This window comes from Oryzias melastigma, linkage group LG3 (genome assembly GCF_002922805.2).
Source record: "Oryzias melastigma strain HK-1 linkage group LG3, ASM292280v2, whole genome shotgun sequence".
Taxonomy (NCBI): Eukaryota; Metazoa; Chordata; class Actinopteri; order Beloniformes; family Adrianichthyidae; genus Oryzias; species Oryzias melastigma.
Window position 1 is genome coordinate 32457993 of NC_050514.1, and position 27987 is coordinate 32485979.

At 35.8% G+C, this 27987-nt stretch overlaps 1 protein-coding gene across 1 annotated transcript in view; it reads right to left on the minus strand.

The window, feature by feature from the left end:
• The window catches only part of LOC112160296 (adhesion G-protein coupled receptor G5), a gene marked incomplete in the record, with an annotated part of 202014 nt that extends 177760 nt beyond the window's left edge, over positions 1-24254 (minus strand). The window contains 13 exon segments of the mRNA XM_036211372.1: positions 12635-12888; positions 12965-13080; positions 14207-14301; positions 14463-14502; positions 14610-14735; positions 15209-15322; positions 17293-17434; positions 17514-17586; positions 17740-17820; positions 17968-18104; positions 19434-19554; positions 19711-19838; positions 23038-24254. Of these exon segments, the coding sequence (XP_036067265.1) occupies positions 12635-12888; positions 12965-13080; positions 14207-14301; positions 14463-14502; positions 14610-14735; positions 15209-15322; positions 17293-17434; positions 17514-17586; positions 17740-17820; positions 17968-18104; positions 19434-19554; positions 19711-19838; positions 23038-23126 (1516 nt within the window).
• Between the last annotated feature and the right edge of the window lie 3733 nt (positions 24255-27987).

Genomic DNA, 27987 nt, shown 5'->3' on the forward strand with positions numbered 1-27987 from the left:
TCCATTCATATTTCAGTTACATGCTAACTTTTTCTGTTAGCCTACAAACCGACCCCCCATCAGAGAAGAAAAGAGTTATGTGGCCCTCACAAGAAAAAGTTTGGGGACCCTGCTCTAGGGCAATTTTTCCAAAAAGATCTGAGGACTCAACATGCTGCTCGAGTCATCACTATGTTTACACCACAAAAGCCTGTTCACGATTTATTGTGCATGACTTTGTGCATTGAAGACGGGGAGAAAGAGAACCTCATCTTTGGAGGAAGGAAACCTCATCTCTATCTGTAGCTCCAAAGCACCAGGAGGAGCCCTAATCTCAGATCTCATGCTTTAAGAACAACATCACAAAAGACAACCATCAGAGACAAACAGAAAGAACTTTGGAATTTGGTTCTTGTTTTTACCTCATTCGCGGATGCTCTCTTCATTTCCTATCTCCATTTCTTCTGGAGATTAGGAGTTTTATTACTTTACAAAACTTCACTTGTGTTAACATCTCATCATCCTTAACTAAGTTTCCTTGCGGAATGGGGAAAGAGGAAAGAGGATGCTACTTTTGGAATAATCCAGACGTGATTTATTTTTGTTGCTAATTTTAGAACAATCATCTCCTGGTTATTTGATCACCCTGAAGATGATCCATCATCAGGGATACAACTGAGTCTTTATCTTGATAGTCTAATGCGGAAGCTCCATCAGAGCTGTTATATCAAAGTCCTATGAGACTTTTATTCTTCTACTGAGAGACATGGATGTTCACTGAAATTTAGAGGTGACGGAACTTCTTAGTGGCTGATACTAAATCATGAAGATGTTCTCTGTATCAGAGCAGCTTCAACTCGTCTGGATTTAATGCTTCACTCAAAACTCACGTCTTTGAAACAATTTTTGAAAAAAGTAGAACTCATGACAAACCCCCCCCTTTTCATGTTGCTGTTGGGTAAAAATAAAACTGTGGCCACTCTGGGGTTGATGTAAATGTGCTACAGAACTAAAGAGAGCATTAACACTGACATTTACCTCTTTTCTGTCAGTGATATACCACAGCTTCCATTGTTGGTAATGTTTTTGAGACTGTCACAACTTGAGCCTAGAAGTAAAAAACACAAAAATTGACACATTTATATAAAAAATGGTTCTGTTAAGAGCATAAAATACATAACATCAATTTAAATGGATGAAAAATTATACAAAAAACAATTATATAGATTCGGTATCTTCTAAATAACTTACTGTTGCGATCTTTACAGAAGTCATTCAGTGACCATGGATTGCATTTGTGTTCAGCCTCATTTTTCAAGACAAAAGTTCCCACCAATCCCCAAAATATCCAGAACTTCATCCTGTGACATGAAAAAGAAGAACTTGTATTAGACTTTTGATTTTACTGGTATTCAAAGTAGTTCACGCTGCTTCTCATCTGCACGTTGTTCAAACAAAACTGAACATTTCAAACATAAACCAGGAAGAGCTCCGGTGCTTCACCAAAACCGTCGGTGTTTAGTCTCCACAGAGAACACAGCTGCGCATTTTATTACATTAAAAAAAAAGGAATATAAATGATGGAGGAAAAAAAAAGTACTTAAGCTAAAGCAAAAGCTTTTAGCTTTGAACCTCATACAGACGTGTCTAAATCAAGGCCCAGGGGCCGGATCCGGCCCTCCAGGTAATTATGCCTGGCCCTCCAGATCATTTTTTACTAATGTCCCAATGTTATCTTGGGCCTTTTACTAACTTGTATAATTTTGACAAAATATATTTTTATGGAGTGTAAAATACTGAAAGTTATTTAAGGTTTGAATTGATTTATTCTGGAATAATGTTCTTTCCTGTTTTTATTTGTAGTAATGTTAAAAAAAATTGTTTTTAAAGTTCTAAAAATTAGTTTTATAAATGCTTATCCTGTTTGGCACGCAACCTAAGGTGTGTTTTAGATGTTGTCCTTATGGTTGACTTTGACACCCCTGCATTACAGTTATAAAAATGTTCAAGTCAAATAGAGTAAAACAAGAAATAAAACATATTTTAAAAATTATAGTCCATTTTATTTAGAGTCTGGCTTTCTAATTAAGCAAAATCTGCACCAAAACAGATACATATCTATGTTAAACATGTTGTCATTTCAAAAATAATATAATATAAATACATTTTCAAACCAAAAAAAAGGTTGATGTGTAAATAGTTTGAGGATAGTCAGTCTCAGCTGTACACGGTGAACGAAGAGTACACCCTAAACAGATTCTCTGTCCGTCACAGAATCACAAACACATTTACCCCGAAGGCACAATTCAGAGTCACCAGTCAACCTATGAAGAATGTTTGTGGATCGAGGAGGAAAGTCAGAGTGTCAGGAGAAAACCAACCCATGCAGGGGGTGAACACGAAAGCTCACACAGAAAGAACCAGATAAAAACTGGGCAGGAAACAATATCTACCACACAGCAACTTTCTTTTAACTCTAAACAAAAAAAAAATAATAAATGTAGGTGGTTCCCTTATTATTTAACATTTAAACTCAATCAGAAATCTACAGGTTAAAGATATTTCTAAAAAAAAATAAATAACATAAAAGTTTCAATAGCATTTTCAACATTCGGGTCCAACAAAAAAAACAACCTATAACTTAGCTTTTCTTTACTCTTGTATTCACAATACACATATTCTTACATACAACGTGTTCATGTTTTTGGTTTATTAAGAAAGAGAACCAAAGCTTACCTCGTATTTCACCTGTTTCTGCAAACAAAAGTCGATGTAACGTTCAGAATGAAATGAGGAAGAAGTGGCAGCAACATGAAACGTTGGGAGTTTGGAAATCATGTAAATGACAGAGAGGAAAACAGGAAACGTCACGCAAGGTGAACCACCTGTTTCTGTTTCCTGTACAACAAATACAGTCATTGATTAAAATAAAGGAATTCAGAGAGGCTACAAACTAGAATTTTATGAATAAAATTAAAAAAACAGCTTGAGAAGTAACTTGTAACAGCTTCATGGCAGCATTTTCAAAAAGGTCGTTTACACACAAAAACAGTCTGGCTTAAACTTTATCACTCTTTGAAAACTGCTGCATTTATTCATTTGCTAATTAGCTGTTCCTGCATATTCAATTAAATAAACGATAAAAACACAGCTACTCTTTAGCTGTGTTGTAATGCCTCTGCTTTCATTTGACCTACTATCAGTTCCACTGTAAAAACCCAAATTAGATGCATACATGAAGAGCACAAACAGAATGCACACATTCTTTGTTTAGCATTTGTTGATGATGAACAAAGATAGCTAGTACAACTGTCACCAGCAGTATTCAAATGATGATTCATTATGGTTTTGCCTTAATAGATTAGGATAACCCTGCAAAATGTATGTCCTAGAAAGGAATTGAGAAAATGTGCAGATGGTAGATAGTAAATATAAGGGTTCCTGCAGGTTTCTTGAAATTTAAGGCTTTTGAAGATCTTTTTAAGACCATGTATTTCAAACTTTAATGTTTCGTAGTCTTCTTCTCGGCCCCACACACTAAGAAAACAAAATACTTGAATTTCAGAACTACACTTTACTATGCAAACAAAAGCACAATATTTCTATATATTAAATACTAACAAATGAGAAACCGAATGTCATATTGGAAACAGAACCACAAAACCTCTACACATTAAATAATAAAAGATACATATATCAGCAATATGGGAGAGCGCTTAAGGGAAACCTCAGGATGCAATGACTCAGAACAAAAATGAATTAATGAAGGGTTTGTTATTAAGAGGATCCTGCAGTTCTACACTCTCTCCAGCTTGGGGCAATGGCACTAGTGAGCACTGCTGAGTGAGAAGCAGAGTTAGTGGATCCGGGTTCAGAAGAAGAAAGAGCAGCAGTGGGATAAACAACTCACGCTTGGTGACTCCGGAGGAACTGTGGTGGTTGTGAAGCTGGGGAGTAGTTGGCTCAAGCACGAGAGGCTCCTAGTAGATCTGGGCGAGAGAAGGTCGAGGTGAGGCGGGCGAGGGCGAGGTAGGCAGGTTGGCGTGAGCAAGGTAGGCTGGTAAGAGTCAGAACGGGCTTGGAAGGAGTGGAGACAACTTCCTGGCGTGGAAGAATAGGAAGGGGATGGATTAAATATTGTGGGGAACAGGTGGCAAGAATAAACCTGATTGCCAGGCGGGCCAACCTCTACAGTAACCCCTCAACGATCGTCACCTGATGATCCCGCAGGCTGGCCGGGTTGATCCCGATGGAAGATGCTAATGGGATCATAGTCCAGAATGACTCAACCTAGCATCCATGAACGTTCTTCTGGACCATACCCCTCCCAGTCCACCAGATAGGGGTATCCCCTACCACGGCGCCTGGACCGGCGCAACCAACAAACGGTCTAGGCTGGACCCCAATTGATGAACCTGGGAACTGGTGGACACACCACTCATTTTGTGTAGAATGGGAAAAAGGGTAATAAATGAATATTTTTGCCCAGTGCGACGCCCCTACTTACCTGTTAGCGTGTGTCCAAGCTCGGGGTGGGGTGGGTGTCGCTGTTAGTGCTTCTGTTAAAATAGTCTTGTTCGTTGAAAAAGAATAATTTAACTGGTGATCTAGTTTTGAATCCCATTTCATTTTGGGCAGAATGAAGCCCAGAGCCGGCGCTGCTTATCAGTACCAGAAGTTCTGTTTTTCTAAATATTCTGTACTTACATTTTTACTAGAGTGTCCTACTTGTTTCAAATTCACTTTTATGTACATGTTGCAGCCTGGAAAGATTAAGTTAATTTATTTTAATGTTAATTTATTTTAATTAGATATTGTCCAGGAGAGATGTTTTAGCAATAATCATATTTTTTCTGTCTTAGTTATGAGAATAATTTCTAAGTTTAGTTATTTGCTCTTTTATTTTGAAACTACCTGCTAGATGCAGCATATTTCCTTTTTGTTGGGGTGTGCGGATGTGCAGAAGAAGAGCTGCGTCTATGGTTTTGGTATGTGATCACATTCTGTCGCTCCGGCTGTCTCAGAAAACGTAGCAAAAGAGAAAAAAAGCGCTCAGTTCGGGGCAAATAAAGTTGCAAAAACGAAGACGGAGTCCTGTCCATTTTCAAGGGTGCAACATACATTACTTGTGTTTGTAAAAAGTTCATGTGTGTGGTATTAACCATTTTTAAGGGCAACAAATGGAAATTATTTTTATGCAACTTACTTACTTCAATTAAACAAAAACAAAACTGAGGTTATTGTCTTTGGGGCTAAAGAAAAAAGGTTGGACGTCACTACAGAGCTTCAATCTATTCAACTAAAAACTACCAACCAGGCCAGAAACTTGGGTGTAGTGATAGACACAGACTTAAATTTTGATAAACACATTAAGGCAGTCACTAAATCAGCCTATTATCATCTCAAAATATCTCAAGGATTAAAGATCTGATGTCTAAGCAGGACCTGGAGAAACTAGTGCATGCTTTCATCTTTAGTCGACTTGATTACTGTAACAGTGTTTTTACAGGACTACCAAAAAAATCCATCAGGAAACTGCAGCTTATTCAGAACTCTGCTGCTCGGGTTCTCACAAGGACCAAGAAAGTAGACCACATCAGTCCAGTTCTGAGGTCTTTACACTGGTTACCCGTCTGTCAGAGGATAGACTTTAAAGTTCTGTTACTGGTTTATAAAGCTTTGAATGGTTTAGCACCAAAATACATGACTGACCTCCTGACCCAGTATGTACCAGCCAGACCTCTCCGGTCATCAGGATCCGGTCTTTTATCAGTTCCTAGAGTCAGAACTAAACATGGAGAAGCTGCATTCAGCTTCTATGCTCCACAGATCTGGAACAGACTTCCAGAAAACCTTAGATCTGCTGAAACACTCAGTGTATTTAAATCCAGGTTAAAGACTCACCTGTTCTCAGTTGCATTTGATTAATATGTATTCAAAAGTTCACGTCCGCACTTTTTATCTATGCTTGTTTTAAATTAAAATCTTTTTACTTTCTTTTAATTTTATTTTAATGATTTGAATAATGATGAATGACATTTTTACTATTTCTTTTGATTGTTTCTTTTAATGTTTTATGTAAAGCACTTTGAATTGTCTCTGTACATGAAATGTGCTATACAAATAAACTTGCCTTGCCTATGCTACAGCTGGTGCAGCCATCTTTGAAATGTCGTTGAAGCCTATAGTCCTTGTGACCGTACGTCCTGTGCAGTCGAGTGTCCCATGAACCTGGAGTCCAAATATCTTGATTTAACCCACTCTTCATCCCAGAAATGGACATGTACATCACAACTAGCTGTTTTGATTTTGTCGTCTCATTGAGACGTTTGTCAAATATCAAGACAAAGGGCAATTTGTTTATTTTTTGACACCAGTTCATTGTTTATTTAAACCTCTGCTGCACATTTGGCTGTTTGCCGTTTTGTTGGTTCCACATGAAAACGTTTTAGCAATTTCAGAGTCAGGGATCAAGCATGTAAAACATTTTGAAATGCCCTCATTTCCATTAAAGGACTGATGCTTGGTTAGATGTGTAGAGTCCTCAACACCTCTGTCCTTAATGTGGGTGTGGAACCGAAGATTGTGCCCAGATCGACTTATTGCTGTCATAGTACAGTAGAAGGTGCTACTGGCGGCGCGGGGGGACCAGCGCCACCATGGCACGGGCCAGCTACTTTGAAGGCTTCCTCGGAATCTGGCGGGAACGTAGAGGTTATTGAAGGAGTTTTTTTCCTTTCCTTTGGCGTCGATCACATGTTTTGAAGCTTTAGTGTGAGAGTCCAAAGCCTTCAAACCCGACTGAGACTTTTATGAAGTTTTCTGTTGACTGTAGAAAAAAACCCATCAGACCAAGACAGGCAAGAATATCTACGGCTTATTTAAAGACTTTTATTTACAATATTGATTATCTGTGTAGCAAAAGTAATCAAACAAACTGTAAAATTTAACATATAATCCTAGTTAACAAAGCATTTCTAAACCTGACTTACAACAACTATAATTGGCCATACAGGTTTTTAATGTTTACATTACTGACATTTAAAAATAAAAAGAGTAAATATTAAGTAAATTGCACTCAAAAGATGAATTTGTAAGTTTTTCATGAGGTTTTTTTCCTGTTTTTATTAGAGACACATTGAATAGTTCTGTTCCTTATTCTCCAACATGAACATTCTTGAACATGTCACTTTCTGGCCCGTCTTGCGGAGGCTCCATAATTCACACGGTGGCTTTGATATTCACTAAGAGTTGTTTATTAGATGGTCAATAAATGTCATTATGCAGTAATTATAAAATATTAGTAACATTTACAATTTATGCTATAAGAAAAATCCATGTATTACTGTGACCCATTACGGTCCAACTCTGAACACAAATGATTACTGCAGAATCTGCTTTTTACAATTAAAGTCATTTCCTGTTTTGATGCTTTGTTAAAACAGATTTGAAACATTTTTGTTTGGACAGTTTTCCTTAAAAATAAATAAATAAATAAATAATAACTATAGTTTTTAACAAAAACATTGTTGATATGTTAACAATTGTTAACACTTTTCCCAAATATCATTCTATCACTCACACTTTTGCATCAGTCTTTTTTTTTTTTGTTTAAGAATAATGAGGATATAGGGACAGATCCAGACCAGAACTGTTCACATGAATGAGGCATAACAGCGTGTAAAGTCGGATTTGCTTTTGCTGTGAAATCTGGACAAAAAAAGAAACAAATGAAAATTCTCAGTTTACTCCAGCTGCTGAACTCTTGTTCACCGTCTGTGCTCCCTGGTCTTTTATAAGATACTTTAGAGGAATTACATCAAGGAAAATATTTTTTATTTCACAGCAACTTTTTTATGTTGTACGATAAAGTATTAGGGCCACCAATCAAGTCATAATGTAGCCTGTGACTTTTTAAGTCATAAATAAACAAGTTTATTCTTGTAATTTAACAGATACTACTTTTTTTTAAATTTACGAGATTAAAAGTCGTAATAAAAAAAAATGTGTTTGTAAACTGTCATAATGTTGCAAGAAACAAAGACTTATTTCCTTTTACTTCCTGTATTAAAACTGTTGCAAAGTTCTAGACTTACCAACAACAACGACAAGCTAATCAACTATATGTCTCTACTTTTAAAATACTTTTAAAATATTTTTTAATAAATGAGGGAAAATGTTCCATTTGCTTTCACAGACTGTCTGCTGTCTCCTATAAGCTGTTGCTGAGCTGCATTATTTGCTTCGTTAGATCTGGCCTTTGCCAGACTTCAAAAGAGTTTTAGGATTTAACCAATCAACCGTACTTTAAATAATCTTTAAAGAAGTAAGTGAACACACACATAAAACTGACATTTTTCACACATTCTGTGCAACATTGCTAATAAGACTTGTGTTTAACTCCAAAAAGGCAAATATGTTGCCTAAACACAAACCTCTCACAAAAATAAAAATATTTATATGCATGAGAATCAATAACTTTCACAGCAGAAATCTAATCTTGACCTCATGGCCAGAATACCAACGGATTCGTCTAGCTGCTTGATGAGGTCGATGAAGCTCCTGAGCCTTTGGACTTTCTCAAAGACAACCCAATGAAGATGAAGATAAAGAAACCTGCGTGAGAGAGGAGACGAAGAGTGAAAGATGAGCATCATGCAAACTAGATATGAGACACAGCTGTTTATCCTGAACTCTACAACAAAAATGGAGCATTTAGAACGCTGCAAATGTGACCATCTCACCTTTTCATGCTGGAGAGCAAAATACAATAAGTTATTCATGTATTATAACAAATAAACTAATGCTAGGTTCCCATCGCAGTTGACCGCCTCTATTTAGACACACCGTACACATGTGGGAGGAGCTTCCGCCAAATGTTTTAGCCTTATCGCTACATGTACATCTCATTTACAATGCATGGAAGACACCATTGATGCAGAGAGATTTGATCTATTTATTTCTTTTAGGAGCTCTACAAAAATATCTGGAATCATGTCTCTGTGTGAAACTGGAATTAAAGTAAAATTAAAGAATCTTTTTAATATTTTCTCCATACAAATAAGGAAAATGTAAAGCTCTGGAGGTGGACAGTCAGGTTCTCCCCATGTTGGAGTTGGACTCCACCAGCAGAAACAAAAGCCGAGTCCGTGATTATGACGTAATTTTTATGCCACCATATTGTGAACAAAAGTCAGAGTTTTGGGATCAACATTTCCTAAATTACCAACAAAATATAAAATTTTAAGGATAAAACTTCAAAATTTGGCAAATTAAAAATATTAAATATTTGGTTTTATTTTGGTTTTCAAAAACTATTTGATTTTGATTATCTTTGATTTTGTCTTTGTAGGTTTCACTTTAACATAATAAATGTGCCACACCAAACAGCCAATCACAGACAAGATGGTTAATGCTGATTGGTCTAGAACAAGAGTTTAAAAAATCATGAATAAAACTGAAGTATAAAAGTAGAAAACATTTTTTTTCTTAATCATGTATAATTTGTTTTTTTACTTAGGAGAAAACTAACATGAGTTCTTAAAATAATACACTTTAAAAATTAACATTTAAGGTTAAAAATATCACTTAGGTTCCCAGCATTTTTCCTGACTTAATATTGCTGTTAATCTAATCAAAACACTGTAGTGCAGCAGGAGGTAATATGTTCTTTATTGTTATTTTTTTAAACAACAAACATATCTTAAAGGAAATCAAACTTTTTAGCAATATTTTTGCCCTGGAGGATTCATAGATCACACAGGCCTGTTCACTGTCAGCAGATAAACTTTACATTTTATTTCACAGTTACAGGAGATTTTCAGTCAAAAATTCACAAGTCTGACTAAATAAAATTGAATCAATGCTAAACGAAAGTGTTGGATAAATATTGTGATTTGATTGGATAGAATCTTGACCAATCAGCACAAATCTCACACTAAACTGAAATTAATGATTGGAAAATTAAAGATAGAAAGAAAACAAGACGAGAGAAAACTCACCTGAAAACATTTATGCTGCAAACCAAAATATATATATATAAAAAAAAAAAAAGTTTTGTAAGCAAATTTTAATATTTTCATTTGTAAACATTGAAGTTTTATTCTTAAAAAATTACTTTTTGCTCAAAATTTAGAAATTTTTCAATCTCAAAACTGTGACTTGTTTGCAACATGGTGGCACAAAAGTTACTTCATTACTGATTGGTTGACATGTAATGGTTTAAGTTAAATTTTTTTAGCACAGAACACGCTGTACCGCAATGCCCAAATTTAACCGTAATACGCTCAAATCAGGCAAAAAAAACCTCAGATTGTACATTGACGTAACCTTAAAACTGGATGCTACTTCTGCTTTGTGTAAATGCAGCCTGAAAATTAAAACCAACTAGAAAAAACATTAATTTCTCTTCAACAATTAAGTAAAAAGTGAATTTGTCATCTTTGAAACTATTTGTTAATGTCAAAGAATGAAGCAGAATTTTGTAACTTCTGAAGGTCCAAAAATATAGTTTAAATAATCTTTTTGTTAAATTTGCATCTTTGGAAAATTTGGTACATTTTCAAATTATCCTCCTGCTTTTATGTGTGAAAATGTAAAGTTTTTTTTTTTAAACCACCTTCCTGCTTCTTTTTACAATTACAGTTGGAAATTCCCACAAATATGTTTCCTGTTCTGCATCGTCTTTGAATGCTGCGTTTGTTTTTCTGTCCTCACTATACCCAAGTCATCTTTGGGTATCAATAAACAAGAAATACAATGCAACATTTTGGGACAGTGCTAAGTAATATTAGAAGAGAATAAGGACAGGCTTCACTCACCTTGCAGAGAATTAATGATGCTGAAGACATAAAGTCCAGGAGTGGCCAGTTTTCCAAATGAGAAGAAGATGAGTCCCCAGGTTAGACCGAGCAGAGTCGTGAGGATCATGACGGTGATCGAGTCCTTCTTTACTTCACTCAGGTTTTTCTTCCTGAGCTAAACCACCAAATACAAACCAAAAACACAAACGTGCAGCATTGTTAGAAATGAGTAGCTTTAGGGGACTGAATTGTTTAAAAAAATTAATTTCTTTTTTTGGGGTAGATTGAGAATAAATGTGATTTATTGACTAAAAAATAGTATGTCCTTAAAAAAAATCCAATATTAAGATGGAAACATGAATGAACTAGTTAAAACACATTTTTGATTCACAAAAGCACTATTCTGAAGTTTTCTAAGTTTTGTTGACTTGAGGAAGTTTAGTAAACAGTAAGTTATTTTCAGTGGTCAACTGTCTCTTTAAAGACTTTTTATACCATTATATAGATGATAAAATACTTTTCAAATCCACACAGATTCCTGTATCCCTAGAAAAAGCACAAAACTGTGTTCTTTTTGAACTTTTAAATGTAGTCTAAACTCCAGACATGTCTTAAAACAAATGAGAATTACGTACTTTAATATTGTTTTTTGGAAATACATTTTATCAGGAAATTAAAGATCTATCAGTTGCAAAACTTACATTTATGCTTTTTGTTGCACATATGTATCTGACTGTTTCCACAAATGTAAATATATTGAAGAGGAACACCAGACAGAAGACTCCCAGTGTAGTCGTATACTTCAGCGTGTCGTTGTTTATGTAGCACCTATAAATAAAAATTAAAAATTAACACAGAAAAGCATAAGCAATTGAGCCGTAAAATGAGATGTAATGATGGATGAGTATTCTTTAAAACATTTTGAATAATTTGAAAGTAAGTAATTCATTTAAAGACAGTTGTTAAAAATATAAATTTTTGTGTTTTTATTTTAAATCTTAAATTTTATTGTTTAAATAAAAAAATGATGAATCATGTGAAACCGATGAAATTTAAACTGTTCTCGTCTCTGGAATGATGAAAACATTTCTAACAAATCCACATAATCTAAAAAGACATTTATCTTTTTTTAACAAATGGGGAGAAGGTGGGTGTGTTTTCCTTGTTGTAGTCTGGGGGCGGAGCTTGCAGCACAGACAAACCTGGAGGGAGCTGTTGGCATCGTGCCTACATCAGCACGTTTCCACCCGCTCGTTTTCGTGGGTATGGGAGGGGCTGCAGACAGCGCAGGTTTTTAGAGGATTACTCTTAAATGCATGAACGGATCAAAATACCCTTTTGGGTTTAAAACCTCAATAAGTAGAATTTCCATGTTAGGGTCCTTTAATGATTTGTTTTTCATTGCTTATTTTATTTTGGTCCTTTTACTTATTTTATGACTGTTTTGTGAGATGACTATTTATTAGTTATTTTTTATTATTTTACTTAAGGTATAAATTATAATTTTATTATTTAAGAAACAGAATCAATGAAACGCTCACTCATGAGTATTTTTAATTTTGTTGTACTAGTGATAATGACTATAATACATCTATTCTAAGCTGGTAACAGTATTTGTTTGAATCTTAAACTGGCTGTGTTGGAAAATGTAAACTTCTTTTCAAACACTTCCCACAAACTTACATTTTGCTGCTCTTGGACGATTCCGTGAGTCCATAAAAATCCTTTTTTACTGACACCGCAACAGAAACAATGAGAGCTGGAACACCTGAAACACCACAAAAGTGTTGCTGTAGAGGCTGGAACTCCACTCACTGTCACATGGAGACGACACTCACCCCATCCCACCAAGATGATTTTCAACATGTATCTATCGATGTAGATGTTGAAGACTTTGACCATCAGACGGAACAGGTGGAACCCCTCCAAGGCCATCCAGCAGAAGGTGGCCAACAGAGAGTAGTGGAGAGCAAGAGCCATGTAGAGACAAAGGCCTGGAGAGGAGGACTCTGCAGCCACCTCACTGGGAATTAGGTGCAGGTTGAGGAGGATCAAGGCGATCACGAGGTTGGCGTGGATCTTTTTAGAGTCCTCAGTTTGGAGTTCCCTGTGAGGTGAAGAAGATGGCATCTCTACATGCTCTACAACATACAGTGATGATGAGAATAATTTATTTTTTATACCTATTTGTGAACAAAAGGAAGGCAGTGAGAACAAGAGCAAAGAGAGAAATGCCACAGCCAATGGAGGTGATGTATGTCAGTATCTTCACATCTTCAGGGGACAGGGACGGAGATACCTGAGGACAGATCACTTTTTTAATCATCACGTATCATTCAGTTTGCACTTTTTAAATTTGATTTGCAACACTTATAGTTGGGCTTGACACTGTTTAATTTTGATGGGGATGATTTAACTGCTACTAAGGAGAAACCTCTTTATTTTCATAGTTCCAAAAAAAAAAAAAAGAAAAATTAAGCAGAAGATTTTTTTTTCTTCCCCCCAATAGAACAGTATAGCTGTGCTGAAAAAAATCTGTATTTTATCTAATTTAAAAGTATAACTTTAAAAAAAAAAAATAGACAATGTATTGTAAACAAAGGTAATGAAATATTTTTCTTAACTCCTTTAGAGCAAACTATATCCGTATATACGTGGTCATATATTACCTTAAAAACAAATTATATATGAAATATTATTTATTTTTACTAACTCTTTCCCACCTGGAAGTAAAATGACGTTAACTATTAGACACCGCCCATTTCCTGACGTTAACCTACACCTGACCCCAGAGCGTGTGACCCACGAAAAAAAAACATAAAATTTTTGAAAAATATACAGATTCACATACTGTGTAGTCTGGGTGTTTATCCCCCAAATTTGGCAAAGACAGAACGGTAATGGAAAATGGGTTAATTTTGAGGTGAAAAATACAGATGAGCATTGCAGGATTTATTGAAATGATGAGAACATTGTTCTGATTATCACTGGCTGTGGACGTTTCTCTCTTTTCAATGCCGTATCAAAAATTCTTTTCGCTTTCAGGGACATTGTTTTCTTGGAAACACATGCACTTTTCTGTCTTTGCTCAATAATTTGTTGCTTCAGTTTTCCACCAGGAAATAATTTGCTCCCTTTCTCCACCAGAAAATAGCCTTCTCCCCTTCCTGCACCAGAAAATAGTCTGCCCCCTTTCTGCACCACAAAATAGTCTGTTCCCATTCTGCACCAGAGAGCGCAGTTTTCAGAGGGTCACTCAAATGTGTGATCGGATTAAATTACCACTTTAGGATTGTTTATAGTGAGGAATGAACAGTATGATACACTTAAGAGCTCAAAAAGGGGATTTTCATGGTATGGTCCCTTTAATAAAAGTTCCTGTTAGTTACATAGCTGTTACAAAAACAACAATTAGCCGTTCTTACCAGAAGCACACCAAAGTATGTGAAATGGTCACAAAAACATCTGACGGAGTTCTGACCAGATTCCCACTCGGTCCTGCAGCCTTCACTGCTAAAATCTGTTCATGAAGCAGATATACAGTTAGGTTGGAAAATCACTTCTCAATCAAGGTGCATAGCAATTCCCAATTGTTGGAAATTAAAAAAAAAACACACAAAAAAGCACATTTTCTCATTGTCGTTGGTGAATAACGTTTTTTAATGTGTGTTTGTCACCTACTTTTGGTTGAATAATCCAGGAACACACATTGGGGGATTTTCTGTAGAAAAAACATCAACCTATGTTTAAATCATTTTAGATGTACTTCAAAAATGTGTCAAACAAAAACTAAAAAATGTACACAGTGAGAAGTTCAAAGCCACTTACATTTAGTTCTGGAGTGAAACTGATGGTGAAGTTGGCCGTTTCTTGCAGTCCTGAAACTCTCCGTTTGCTCACACTCAGGCCAAACAGTCTCCTCTCAAACAGATCCGTCGAGCTGTTGTCAGCCGTCTATAAAATAAATACCAATCAATCTTCATCTCAGCATGTCTACCAAAAGCCCTCAATAATATCAGAATTATTCTGATACTTGCATTATTTCTACTGATATTTTTAGTCTTTTGCTTCACAATTCAGTCATTAAATTCAGAGTTTGTGTTGTTTCAGACGACCCAAACAGCTGATAAAATCTTCAAACATTTGATAAGGTAAAATAATAATACGCTGAGGTGGTCTGTAACACGCCCCATACTATGTGGCTTGCACTGAAAATATTACCCATCTATGTAAAACAACCAACTTCATTGAGTTTAAGTTATACGTTTGAAGTTGTTGAAATAAATGACCTTTATCTGCTTCATTTTGGTCTTCCACGACTCCTTCTTTGACCAACTTAACTTGATAAGACAAACTTTAATGATTTGTTCGGCACAGATATGTTTTTTTAAATGTTAGCTTTGATGATGTTTAAGTGTTTTTCTAACCTGGTTTGGAAGCTGAAGGGTCAGAAAGACGAGAGTTTCATTACTAGAGAGACCAAGTTCCTTCGGTAGCCAAAAGCTCATTTTGGTATAATTGTGACGGACACCTATTGATATCTGCAACAAAGAACAAGAAGACCTATTAGAATTAATGTGAGAGCTACCACTGCCTTAAAAACACTCTGATGAGAATCGTGTTTTTAACATGTTCTTATTGCATTTTTCACATGATGAAGGACAAAAAAACTAAGTTCAAAGTAGAATTTCTGAATATTTCTTTATTTAAATATTTGGGAATCAGGAGCAGACTAAATATTGCTTTTGGTCAAGGTTTGTAGATTTGACAAGATGTCAAATCTTAGATCCATGAACGTCTTTGTTTTCCTCATCTGAGCTGGAATCTGGATCAAATCTGCAGATTGGATAGCTTCGGCATTTTTTTAATACACTAAGGTGAGGTTGGGTCTGTAAGCTTGCAGGAGAGCCTGTAAGCCTGGGGTGTCCATTAGGACTGGGTATCGGTTATAATATCCAGAAACTGATTCACAAGAACCTGAATCGATTGAATTCAAATTTATTTCCGATTCTTTTTATTCTTTAATTCAATTCAATTTTAAGTTTACAAATTCATACACATTTGTTTAGAAATACATTAAAAATCTATTATTTAATTTAATAATGTATTCATAATAATCTGATACAGTTCACATATTGTAAAATGTATTAGTAAAATAATGAGATTGTTAATATCATCCAGTGTTACATGGATTCTCTAAAGGAGAAGTTCTAACTAAAATGTTCAGATCATTAACATTGGAAACATTGTTCTGCTTCTCCTGGAGGACGTTTCAGTTTGGACACTAGGTGGCGATCACGGTATTGAATTACACTTTATTTAAGAAGAGGACAACAGTATGAGGGAAAAAAACTGAAGTTTTAGACCACAAATAGTTACTTTAAAATAATTTCCTTAAGAGTTTGGAAAATTAATGCCTGTGAGTAAATAAAGATGTTCATTTAGTCAGCAATGTATTTTTTTGGGTCAACAGAGCGTTAGCATTAGCCGTCCTATGGGAAAGTCTATTGAACGTTAGCATCAAGCTAGCGGACTTTAGCTTTAAGTGCTAAATCGATTTATATCTTTTGTGAATCGATTATCAATCTATTAAGCTTAAATCGATTCAAATCGATTGATCGATTTTTTTCAACCCAGTCCATTTCAATCGCACAAGTGGCCAAAATCCAAAACACACTTTAGGCTGAACAGGAACTGAACTTAAAACTGAAGCTGATAGACCACTAAAATATTAGCTAAATGCCAAATTAGCCTAAAAAAAAAAAAAGCCTAAATTAACCAAAACAAACAGCTAGCTTAGGTTAGCCCTGAACAGTCATGAATAATAAAAAGGCAGGAATATTATTCCAGAATAAATCAACTTGAACCTTAAATAATTTTCAATATTTTACTCTCAATAAAAATGTATTTTTATCAAAATTATATAAGTTAGAAATGAGCCCAAGATAACATTGGGTCATTAATACCAATAAAATAATTTATATAATAATTATTAATAATAATTTCCAATCTCTGCCAGTGACATTAATTTGTCCACTGGCCTGACATTATAAATCCTTTGAATCCTTTTAATAAAATGATCTGGAGGGCCAGATCCGGCCCCCGGGCCTTGACTTTGACACATGTGCTGTAAGCAAAGGGATGATGGGAAATGCGGTAAAGCTCATTTTCTCCAGGAATTCTCTGACCTGATCCGATTGATTGGTAGGTTATTGGGTTATGCCCCCACAAACATAACTTTTTTTGTCTGCTCCTGATTCACAAGGACTCGAATTAAGAAATTCTCAAAAATACTAGTTTCTCAGAAAATGTCATTTTCTTTATTTTTATGTTCATTTTCATAAAGAAGACAATTATTTAAAATGTAACATTTTTGCTCCACCTAAAGATTTTAAAGATAATAGAACATAAATAATAAGTTATCCAAAGTGTGAATGCATTCACACTATTATGTATTAATCACCATATTAAAGTCAAATCAAATGTTGCGACCAAACAAAAGGAGCTTTACCTGACTTTCATTTGCATGAAACTCCACTCCGCTGAAGTCACCAGTGTGTTTGTAGAGCAGCGCCACGTAACTATTTTTAGACAGAACTTCAGTTGCTTCCACCATTACAATCTGCAGAAGTTCCTCAATGTCAAAAAGGTCTCTAAGAGTACACAACAAAGAAGGAACATTAACATTCCTCATGCACCGTCTCAGTACATGATGTAGATAAAAATATTTACTTAGAAATGTCAGCTTCTCCAAGAGGCCAACGTTGGATGATGCATTCCACAAAACATGCAATCTGTGGAAGACCTGTGAAGTTTAAGATAAACTGTAAAACCGTTTCCTATTGAAAAGCAGGCTAACATGCCCAGTATCAGTTAAAGCCTTAAGACAGGATGAAAAATGACTTTGTAAACCTGAAAATGTCAAAAAAAGGAGCACAAGTCACGATGAATAACTTACTCAAATTTATGCTTCTCTCAATCTCACAAGCGGGACAGAAAATTTTCACCAACATTTCTTTGGCAAATTTCTGTAACTCATCTGAAGAAGACACAACCGTGTATGAAACATGAAAGTAGAATATTATTGACAGAATATACACACAACTGTTCAAATGTTCGCAGTAAATAAAGAAAATAAACAATTAAAGGCTTTTTTTACATATAGGTGCAAACAAAAGAAGTTTACCTGAATTGTTTCTACAAGTCTGGAATTCAGTGTCATTAATTGAAGAGTCATTCACACTGCCATTGTGCAAGAGGTTTGGAATGCTGGCATTGCAACAAAGAAACCACATGTAGCTGCAGCATTTGTCCATGGAATCTCTAAGAAGATAGAAAGGGTAGATGTTACAGATGTGTCTAAAGCACAGGTCGGTACCAGTCTGTGGGTCACTTGGTACCGGGCTGCAGACAAAAAAAGAAGCGAATAACTTATGGTGTATTCAGACTGGAAATGTCAGTCGGTCCGGACAGAGTTCGTCTATTTGTTCTGGATCGAGTCCCGAACCTAGTGTTTGGTCTGTATTCAGATTGGCGCCCACTGGAGATTTCGGTTTCGGACTAAACCTTGTAAACGAAACCATGTGACTAAAGATCTCTTCAGTCATTGGGCAGCAGTTGAGGGGGGGGTCAAAACAGAATAGAAAGATTGATGCTCTGCGGTCTGCAAATGCTTGCCAGGACTTCTCACTTATTCCAACTTTTTATTTTGCGGATGGATTTTGATCGTCTGTATGAAGGACCGGTTTAACACTTTTTACTGCTTTGGTACTGCGGAGGAATCCTGCATGACGAGTACTTGGGAGGCTACAGCTACAGGTTCACACGCTAATAAGTTACATGTAGATTGTGGGTGGAATCGATGTGAATCACGCTAAAAGTCGTTTTATTGAGTCTGAATTCCTTCGCCTGCATTTTAACGACTTTCTGTGTCTCATCGTGGTATTATGGAGTTGTTTTTACGAGAATTATGTCAAGAAACTACAAGGTAACTTTTAGGATGACGTCACAGCAGCAGTACCACGTAAAGAGACGCAGAAAAGCACTCGAGAAGCGTTCTAACGAGTAAGGAGTTGCAGTTTTTCCTAACACAACAGTTGTTGCTTCACATTTGCTCCATCACTTCATTTCGACACCGTTTACGCAGGATACGGTGGCTGTTTTGGTTCAGTTGTTACGCTTTCGGGTCTTTTCGCATTCAAACGGAGGAATCTCAGAGCCAGCCCTGGCCCTGGGCTGCATGGCATCCCAGGCGAAATGTGAGTCAGTTTTTGCCCTCCTTTTTAGACCATAAAGCTGTTTTTTTACAGCTTTTCCATCCTTAAAGTTTTAAAGAAGCAGCGACCACACCGTGCACCCCTCCTTCTCCCCTCCACCAGGCTTCCATGGGGATTGTGTCAAGCAAGGAGAGGTGCAGAACCAGACAAAATTGTTGATTATGTCCAATGTTTGAGTTATGATTAATTATAAAAAAACTTTTAACATTTCACACGAAATTAGTGGTGTATCAAACTAAGAAAAAAAAAGCATTTTGGCGCCCCCTTCAGCAGATGGTGAGCTAGACATACCTCAAGTAGAGCTCAAAATATCCATCATTTTTTCAGTAATGATCCTTCTGGTTTTACTTTGTTAAGTAAAGACAAAAATATTTACTCATTGTTTCCTGTTGGAGGAACGGGTTTGGTCTTTGATGCTCTAGTGAAGTTTAGATTTTTTAATCCTCCAGTGAAGTTTTGATTTGGAAAGTTCTCCTTCTTGCATACTGAAGAAATGTCTGAAATGACAATGCTCAGGTTTACATTATAACAGCCTCAAAGAAATATTTAATAAAAGCCTTAATTAAGAATTTAAAATTAAAAAACTGAAAAAAAAAATAAAAGCTGGAAATTGGTTATTAAAACAATCAGACCCAAACAACAAAATGACTTACTGTGAGTAGTAAAATTCTGAGTTTTACAACTTTCCACAAATGATGCTTTATCACACGAAGTTGATGCCATGGCTTTATTTAGAGTGAAAACAGGCAGCATCACACCCACGATGATCCAGAACTTCATCCTGACACAAGAAAACAGGACGAAGGATTACCCAACCAATCACAAATGCTCAGGATATATTGTAAAAGAACTTTAATGTCTGATTTGCCGATCACTGATTCCAAATGCAGAGATGATCTGATGATCTAGAACTGGAATCATACTAGTTTTATTTCCATTAAACAAATGCACAAAACTTTATCAAAATTCTAGAAATGTAAAAAAAAAACATAATTTTGCAAATACACTGTTTCCATTAAATCATAAATATATGAATGAACTAGAGCTGGGGATCAATAAAATTATTTTTTTTTTTAAATGAATTAATCGCAAACCTGGGAAAAGATTAATCGCGATTTGCAATTAACGTCTTTTTAGTTAGTTTATTAGCCGACCACTTATCTGCAAATAACACAATATGAAATCACACACAAAACTGTACATTTAGAACATTTTTTTTTTAAAAATAGGCTCCCAATCAATTACCAGAAAAAAATATATAGATTAATCAGACTTTTATGTTGTGATTGCCAATTGGTACATTTTATGACAATTTTCAGCTTTTGAACTAAAACAGGCTTCATTTTTAATGTCAGGATTTTTTTAATTTATCAAGTGTTAACACAGAAGTTTAATTTATGTGCACAAAACTCATCAACAGTAAGATGATCTCTGTGCAGGTTGCTTTAAAACAATGTTTTTCTTTATGACGAAGACAAAAACAAGTGGAGGTGAACTTTCTCTCTGAACTGATGTTTTACTTAACCTATTGTGACGATCAGCATTTACATCGCTTTTTGTTGCAGTCATCGTGTTACGTGACAACACGTCGGACCACGGATCAAAAAAAATTTTTTTTTTAATAAATAAATAAAAAGAAAAGCCAAAAAGTTCGTTTTAAATCACATTTTGGTACAGTGGAGCTTGCTACCCCGGTGCTCATTAGCATGCTGCAGTGGAGCTTCTCTTCAGTAGAGCTTGCCTGAATGCTACAGCGGAGCTCGCTAGCATGCTACCCTGTCCACTGGGCGGCTGGTTAGCGTAGCGAGCTAACTCACTGCGTCTCCACTTAAGGCAGTGTGGGCAAACACAGGTGGAGCCACCACAGAATCTGCAGACAAACCCATTAAGGTCCCACAATTTAAACCAATGGGCCTACTTGGCGTAGCTGGCTTATCGCAAATTCAATTTGAGCAATTTCAGAGCCAATGATTGGTCCTAATGGGTCCTCAGGGACTCATGCTGCATTTTTAGCCATTTTTTCCCTCCTGTTGATGCAAACATCCTTAACTGTTACTATCAGGAGTGAATCATCCTGAAAAAGGACATGTTGCCATTTACAGAATTTTCAAGACATCAGCATGCCTGTTGAAGAAGAAAAAGTGCTTTAGTATTTTTGCTCTAATACAGGCTCACTGGGAGGTTTAGGACCTCGAGAGTTCCTGCGGGCCACCTACATGCCCCGTACAGGTCTGTCCAGTTTTCCCCAGCAGACAGCCTGTATCCACCCATGGTGACAGTCGGGACTAAAGCTGGCGCCTCTGTGAGAATACTTTGACTTCTTTTAGTTTGTTTCCTGCATGTTTTTGAATAATCAAATCAAGAGCTAGTCATAAAACTCAAAGATGATGTAACTCAGATACAATCATGAACAGTTTTCGTGTTATTCCGTTTATCTGAGTGAGAGTTTAGTTTTGGATTCTTTGACATTTTGTCTTAACGTGACGAAGAAAGACAGTACGGGGTAAATTAAAGTACAGTAAAGACAGAAAAATGAAAAAATATAAACTTTATGAACCAAACTTATGACAACACTCATTCATGTGCAATTTGATCAAAAGTAAGTAGAGGTCTAAGAATTAAATCGATTTGTATCGATCTGTCTGAGGTGTGTTCATCAAATTGACCTTCACTATTATAGAATTTTATCAGAAGTACATAAATATAAAATACATTTTTGGAAAATACCATTACTTGATTATCTTGCAAGAAATACAATCTGAAAATTTTCACCTGTCCTGTTCAACACCAGGTATTTATTTATCTCTGAGTCACACTGGTTGAAGTTTTGGATAAAGATGTCCTGGATTTATTTTAGGTCAGTGAATCAGATCGTTCAAAATGGACTTTTAGCTGCTAAAAGTGAGTCTGACCCAGAGAGCTGCAACCTTTAGCAGTAAAAGAACCAATTTGGCCTTTTTCTTACTCAAAATCAAGTTGAGAAAAAAACAAAAGTTGGAGCGGCAAAGTCTTTTTTTATGCTTTAGAAAATTTGATAGTGCTTTGTGACTTATGATAAATCGGATTTTTAATTTAATAAAAATGAAAAGGGGATTTTTCTAAAAATTTGATTTTTTTTTGACAGAAGTTAGTATGAAGTCCTTTCAAAATAAAAGACGGCTTGTGTCGGACAGGATCACCCCAGTGAATTATAATGAATAATATAATGAATAGTGAATAATATAATACACTCGAAATGATACATTTTAAACAACCGAAGACAAAAACGACATTTTCTCTTGTAATTCATTTGGTTTTTGGTGATTTTTGCTTGAAATCTTTGCATTCTGAGTAAAGTGCTGATAAAACAAGGTCGTCAGCGAGGATGTAAAAACCTGCTTTATCTTACACCTTAGCCATAAATGTATAAACTTAGCTAATCTAAATTAAATCAATGCTAGTTTAGTACTTCAAAAAATTCCTAATATTTTATTTTTCTTTAACCAGTGACCCACTATGGTTGCGATCCACAGGTGGCTCTGGAGCCTCCGGCTGCAGACTCCTGACCTAACCAGTCGAGGATCTTCTCTAGAAACAGACTTTTAGAGTTTTACTTTATATTTGGGTGTCTGTAGTGCAGAGGAAGATCAGCTGATCTGTGATCATAAGGTCACAGCTTCAGTTCCCGTCTTGTGTTGATGTTTTCTTGGGTAAAACTTTGAACGTTTTCATACAAATAATAGGTCGGTACCTTTTATGGCATTACTGTAGTATCATACACTGTTTCACCAACTCTGTTTGAGCTTTCTAGAGCAAAAAAATTGAGTTCAACCTCAAATAAATCCAGAAATAACAGTGAATGTCCATCGAATAAAAAAGGACAAAAATCTTAACTGGTGCTCTGTGAGCAAAAATCACACAATTAGCATTTTCTGTCAACAAGAACCAGAGATAATACAGTTACTATACGGACTAAAAAGCAGAATTTAAAGTTACCTTACATGTTTTGGAGCTTCTGTTGGTGAAAGAGGAACACAGATGATGTTTCAATTTCAGTCAGGAGGAAACTAGTTTGAAACATGGAAAACATGTAAATGCCTTTTGAAATGAAAAATAAAAGGAGACACCCAGAGAGTTGACGTCTGCTGGGTTTGCATATTCATCAGTCACCAGAATGGGGTAGCAGTATTCTACAGGAGGATTCTGGACAGGACACGGCAGAGTTTGGTTAATTTATTCTTTAAAAATCAAGCACCATCTCTACAGTCAAACATTACATCAGTTTTCTACTTAAATAGGTCAAAGTTACATAGGAATTGTCTATTTATTGGTCAGTTTGTGAGGAAAAATTGTTCTCATCTTCCTTTCAAATTACATTAAAAATAAAAAAAGAATTGGAAAAGCAAGTTGCAAAAACTTGATTCAATTTAATTTACTATAAGTGAGGCAACAACAGAAGCTTGTCTGACGATTTGAGAATAATTACAAAATGAGGATTTCTGTCTTCCATCTTGTCAAATATTGAGTAAAACTAACATTTTGTTTTTGTGGATCTTCTGATTTACTTTCAACATTCTGGCTTTTTTCCTGTTTTGAGTTTAATGAAAAACTTGCAGACGCTCATCTCATCTGTAAGACAGGAGGCTACAATATTAATGACCTTAAACAATAATACACCTACAGAATAAGACTGATACATCAAACAAATCAGATCCTTAAATATACTGAGAATGATTAACTTAACTGAAGACAGCTGTGGACTGTGAGCAAATGGAACCAGATGAAACCATGATGTGGGGAAAAGAAAATGAACCAAAAAATACAACAGAAGTAAAAGAATAAAATAAAATAAAAAAGAAAACAAAGTAAAGGGCACATTTCTCTCATAAATGTTTAAATAGTCAGTCCTGTGTGGGAAAAAAATACATTTTGATGCAGAAACTGCTCATGATTTGCTTGAGCGTATCAGGATAAAAACAGATGGTACTTACTAGAAAATGTATTCACTAAAGTAAAGTTTATGCTTCTAATTTATTTTTGTAATTTCGGCAAACTTATATAATTAACAGCTTAGCAGATGTTATGTTCATGATGTGAATTTTATCTTCAAGTGTGAAAAATATTCTTAAACAGAACTTCAAATGCCTTTATAAAAACGACTTTAAACTTTATTAACACTAGAATCCCTGGAACTTTCAGCTTCTACTGCAATGCCCCCCACCCCTTCTCAAAGTAGTGTTGTGGTGATCACCTTAAACCAGGGGTCGCCAACTGGCGGACCGCGGTCCGGGTCCGGGTCCGGACCCCGGGACCCTTTTATCCGGACCGCCAAACATTTTTAATAAAAAAGTACGATTTTTCATTCATCTTTACACGGCGATTTTTGAACAGGCGCACGCGAGGACAGCTACATTCAGACTGGGGTCCTTCAACTGGCAAAAGCTCAAAGCGGTGTTCTAATGTTCTAATGGGACGTATACTTGTGTGTGAACAATGGCTCTATCAACAATTAGAAAAGTGGACTGAAAATCGTGTCTTTCGAGATGAGTGGACCGAACCTTTCGCTTTTATTTACCAGCAGTGAGCTCTACGAGGCCGGTTTGTATTATAAGCATGGAGTCAGCTGGTTTTATTCAGAGCGCTGATATCAAGCGGCGCTACGAGACAAAACACAAAACTTCTGACACAAATTACCCGACAGAATGAGTGACGTGGTCACAGAAAATATACAAACTGAAAGTACAGTGCGATTGACAACACACTGACGATAACAGCACAACAACGAGCTCACGAGTGCTCACTACGAGTGGAATGGATGTTGGGCAAGCACAAAAAGTCACTCCAAAACTTCAGTGTCGTAATGATTTAAGGGTGTATGGAGGCAATGACAGAAACAATATTATAAATTAAAAGAGGGACAGCAGCTTCAAGAAAAGGTCCGACAGATTCCCCTGTCGTCAACAAGAACCGAGCTGCTTTCCAGAAATGTGCAGGGATATGGACACTGATGTGATGGATATTATATGAAACCCAAATAAAACAAATATTATATATGAAAAAAATATTGATGTTTGGCAAAATAAATAAATAAAATAAATGTCAAAATGTTTTCCCTTCTAAAGTGAATTTCATTTCAGCTTCAAATGTTCAATTTTTTTAAGGTTTCAAAACTACAAATTTCAATTCAATTTTTTTAGATTGAACTATATTTATTATTATTATTATTATTATTATTTTTGTTCGTTTTCGAAAACGAACATTTCTGTTTCAAAACTTTTTGCCCTTTTGTGGCGGGTCAAACACGAAGGGCCAAACCAAATTGATGAGAGTGGTAACTTCAGTCCTGGTGCATTCACTGACTCTGCTAGAACAGAGTTTTGGATACCCGTTTTGTACGGGGTAAAACTCTGATCTTTACATCCGTCTTGGGATAACTTCAGAATATGATAGAACAGACAATACAGATATTTTCTGATCATATTTTTCACAGCTCTAGGAGTCAGTGAAGACACTGGCACTGAAGTTATCACTCTCATCAAGTTTTTGATTGGCCCTTTGTGTTAGCCCCGCCCCAACAAGGCCAAAAGTTTTGAAACTGAATTTTTTATATTAAAAAAAGAAAAAAAAGAGTTTGAACTGGAAAAAAATAATTCTGAGTTTGAAACCTAAAAAAGAGAACATTTTCAGTTGAAAATAATTACGTTTTAGAACAGTAAAAAAAAAAAAAAATCAGACATTTTAAATTTTTTGGCCAAACACCAATATTTTTTCAATTTCTTTTATTTGGGTTTGAAATAATATTGGCCCCAATTTAGCTCCATACAGTTCCAGCTCAACACCACCATTCAAAGTACCATCTACGTCTCTTTAAGTCTGTTTTATAGTTTACATTTATGTTTATGTTTTTTGCACTTATGAAAGTTATTACTTTGTTTAATATGTAGCATCATTTGCAACCTACTTTTAAGGTTGCAAAACAGAAAATTAACATTTGAGGGATTAATTATGAATGCTTTTTGAGGTACATTCATGTTACCTGTTGCACTTTAAGTGACAGACAGCAGAATGTTAAAGTTTGTGAAAGAGCACACATATTGCACTATAAGGAAGCAAGTGTATGTGAATCTTTTTTTACTTTACAATGCATGGACATGTATGAATTTTTGTACAAAAAGGAATGAGATAAATACTTGTTGAGACAATGAGCTAAAAGAGTTATTTGCAAATTTAACTACACATTGTAATTAAATAAAAAGACAGAAAATTGAAATATTGAATGAGAGTTACTGGACCTCTCGCCAAATTAGTTGGAGACCCCTGCCTTAAACCATCAACAATGACTTCCTGATTTCGCAATGCAGATTCTAAGGTTTAAATTTGCAGGTGAAAGAAGTATTTTTAACACAGACAAACACAATAAATGACAAACTGGTGACATGGGGAGGGGGGATGGGGGTGAGGGAGTTGATCCATTTTTGATGCTTTTAAACCATCAACAATGACTTCCTGATTTTGCAATGCAGATTGTCATGTTTAAATTTAAGTTTGACATGCATTCCAGATTCCACCACTAGATGGTCAAGTGGTTAGGGCTGCGGACTCACATTCAGAAGGTCATGAGTTCGAATCCCGCACAGGAACAGTCCACATGAAATATTTGTTTTTACTTTAAAATGTTATATTTACCTCAAAACTGTTCAATACAGGAGAAAGAAATATTTTTAACAGAAACAAATGCCTTTAAACCATTAACAATGACTTCCTGATTGCGCAATGCAGAATGTCATGTTTAAATTTAAGTTTGCCATGTATTCCAGATTCCGCCACTAGACGGTCAAGTGGTTAGGGCTGCAGACTTACATTCAGAAGGTCATGGGTTCGAATGCCGCTCAGGAACAGTCCACATGAAATACTTGTTTTTACTTTTAAATTTTATTTTTACCTCAAAACTGTTCAATGCAGGTAAAAGAAATATTTTTAACACAGTCAAATCCCTTTAACTGATTGATGACTTTCTGATTGCGAAATGCAGATTGTCATGTTTAAATTTAAGTTTGACTTGCATTCCAGATTCCGCCACTAGACGGTCAAGTGGTTAGGGCTGCGGACTCACATTCAGAAGGTCATGGGTTCGAATCCCGCTCAGGAACAGTCCACATGAAATATTTGTTTTTACTTTAAAATTTTATTTTTACCTCAAAACTGTTCAATGCAGGTGAAAGAAATAATTTTAACACAGAAAAATGCCTTTAAACCATCAAAAATGACTTCCTGATTGCGCAATGCAGATTGTCATGTTTATATTTAAGTTTGACTTGCATTCCAGATTCCACCACTAGACGGTCAAGTGGTTAGGGCTGCGGATTCACATTCAGAAGGTCATGAGTTCGAATCCCGCTCAGGAACAGTCCACATGAAATATTTGTTTTTACTTTAAAATTTTATTTTTACCTTAAAATTGGTGACATGGGGGGGGGTGCATTTGATTCCTTTTTGATGCATTTTATGACCTTCATATTGCAAATTAGATCTAGGTTTTACGACAGCACACAGTTCGGCTCCCTCCCCCCATCCGCATACCTAAGAAAAACAGTTTTTCAGGACCAGGCAGTCCTGGCCTACAAGAAAGACTTTTCTCCATTGTGTCTGTGTTTTGTGGAACCATTGGCTGTCTTCAACATGATGATTGCCTTTTTTGAATTGGGAAAATTGTCTTTTTACAGATGAAGGCTTCTCATCATTCTCTTCTTCAACAATTAATAGTTTATTAGTCTACTTATGTGTAAGTATCATGTGGAGAGGATGTTCTGGCTGAAAATCCATGTACTGGCTTATCATCAACATAGGAGGAATCTGAGAAGATGAACTCTCATCCACTCTCATTTATACATGGGCAAGTTAATGGCTCATCAGTGACCCACCATGACACAACAATGGGCTCTCGGACTACA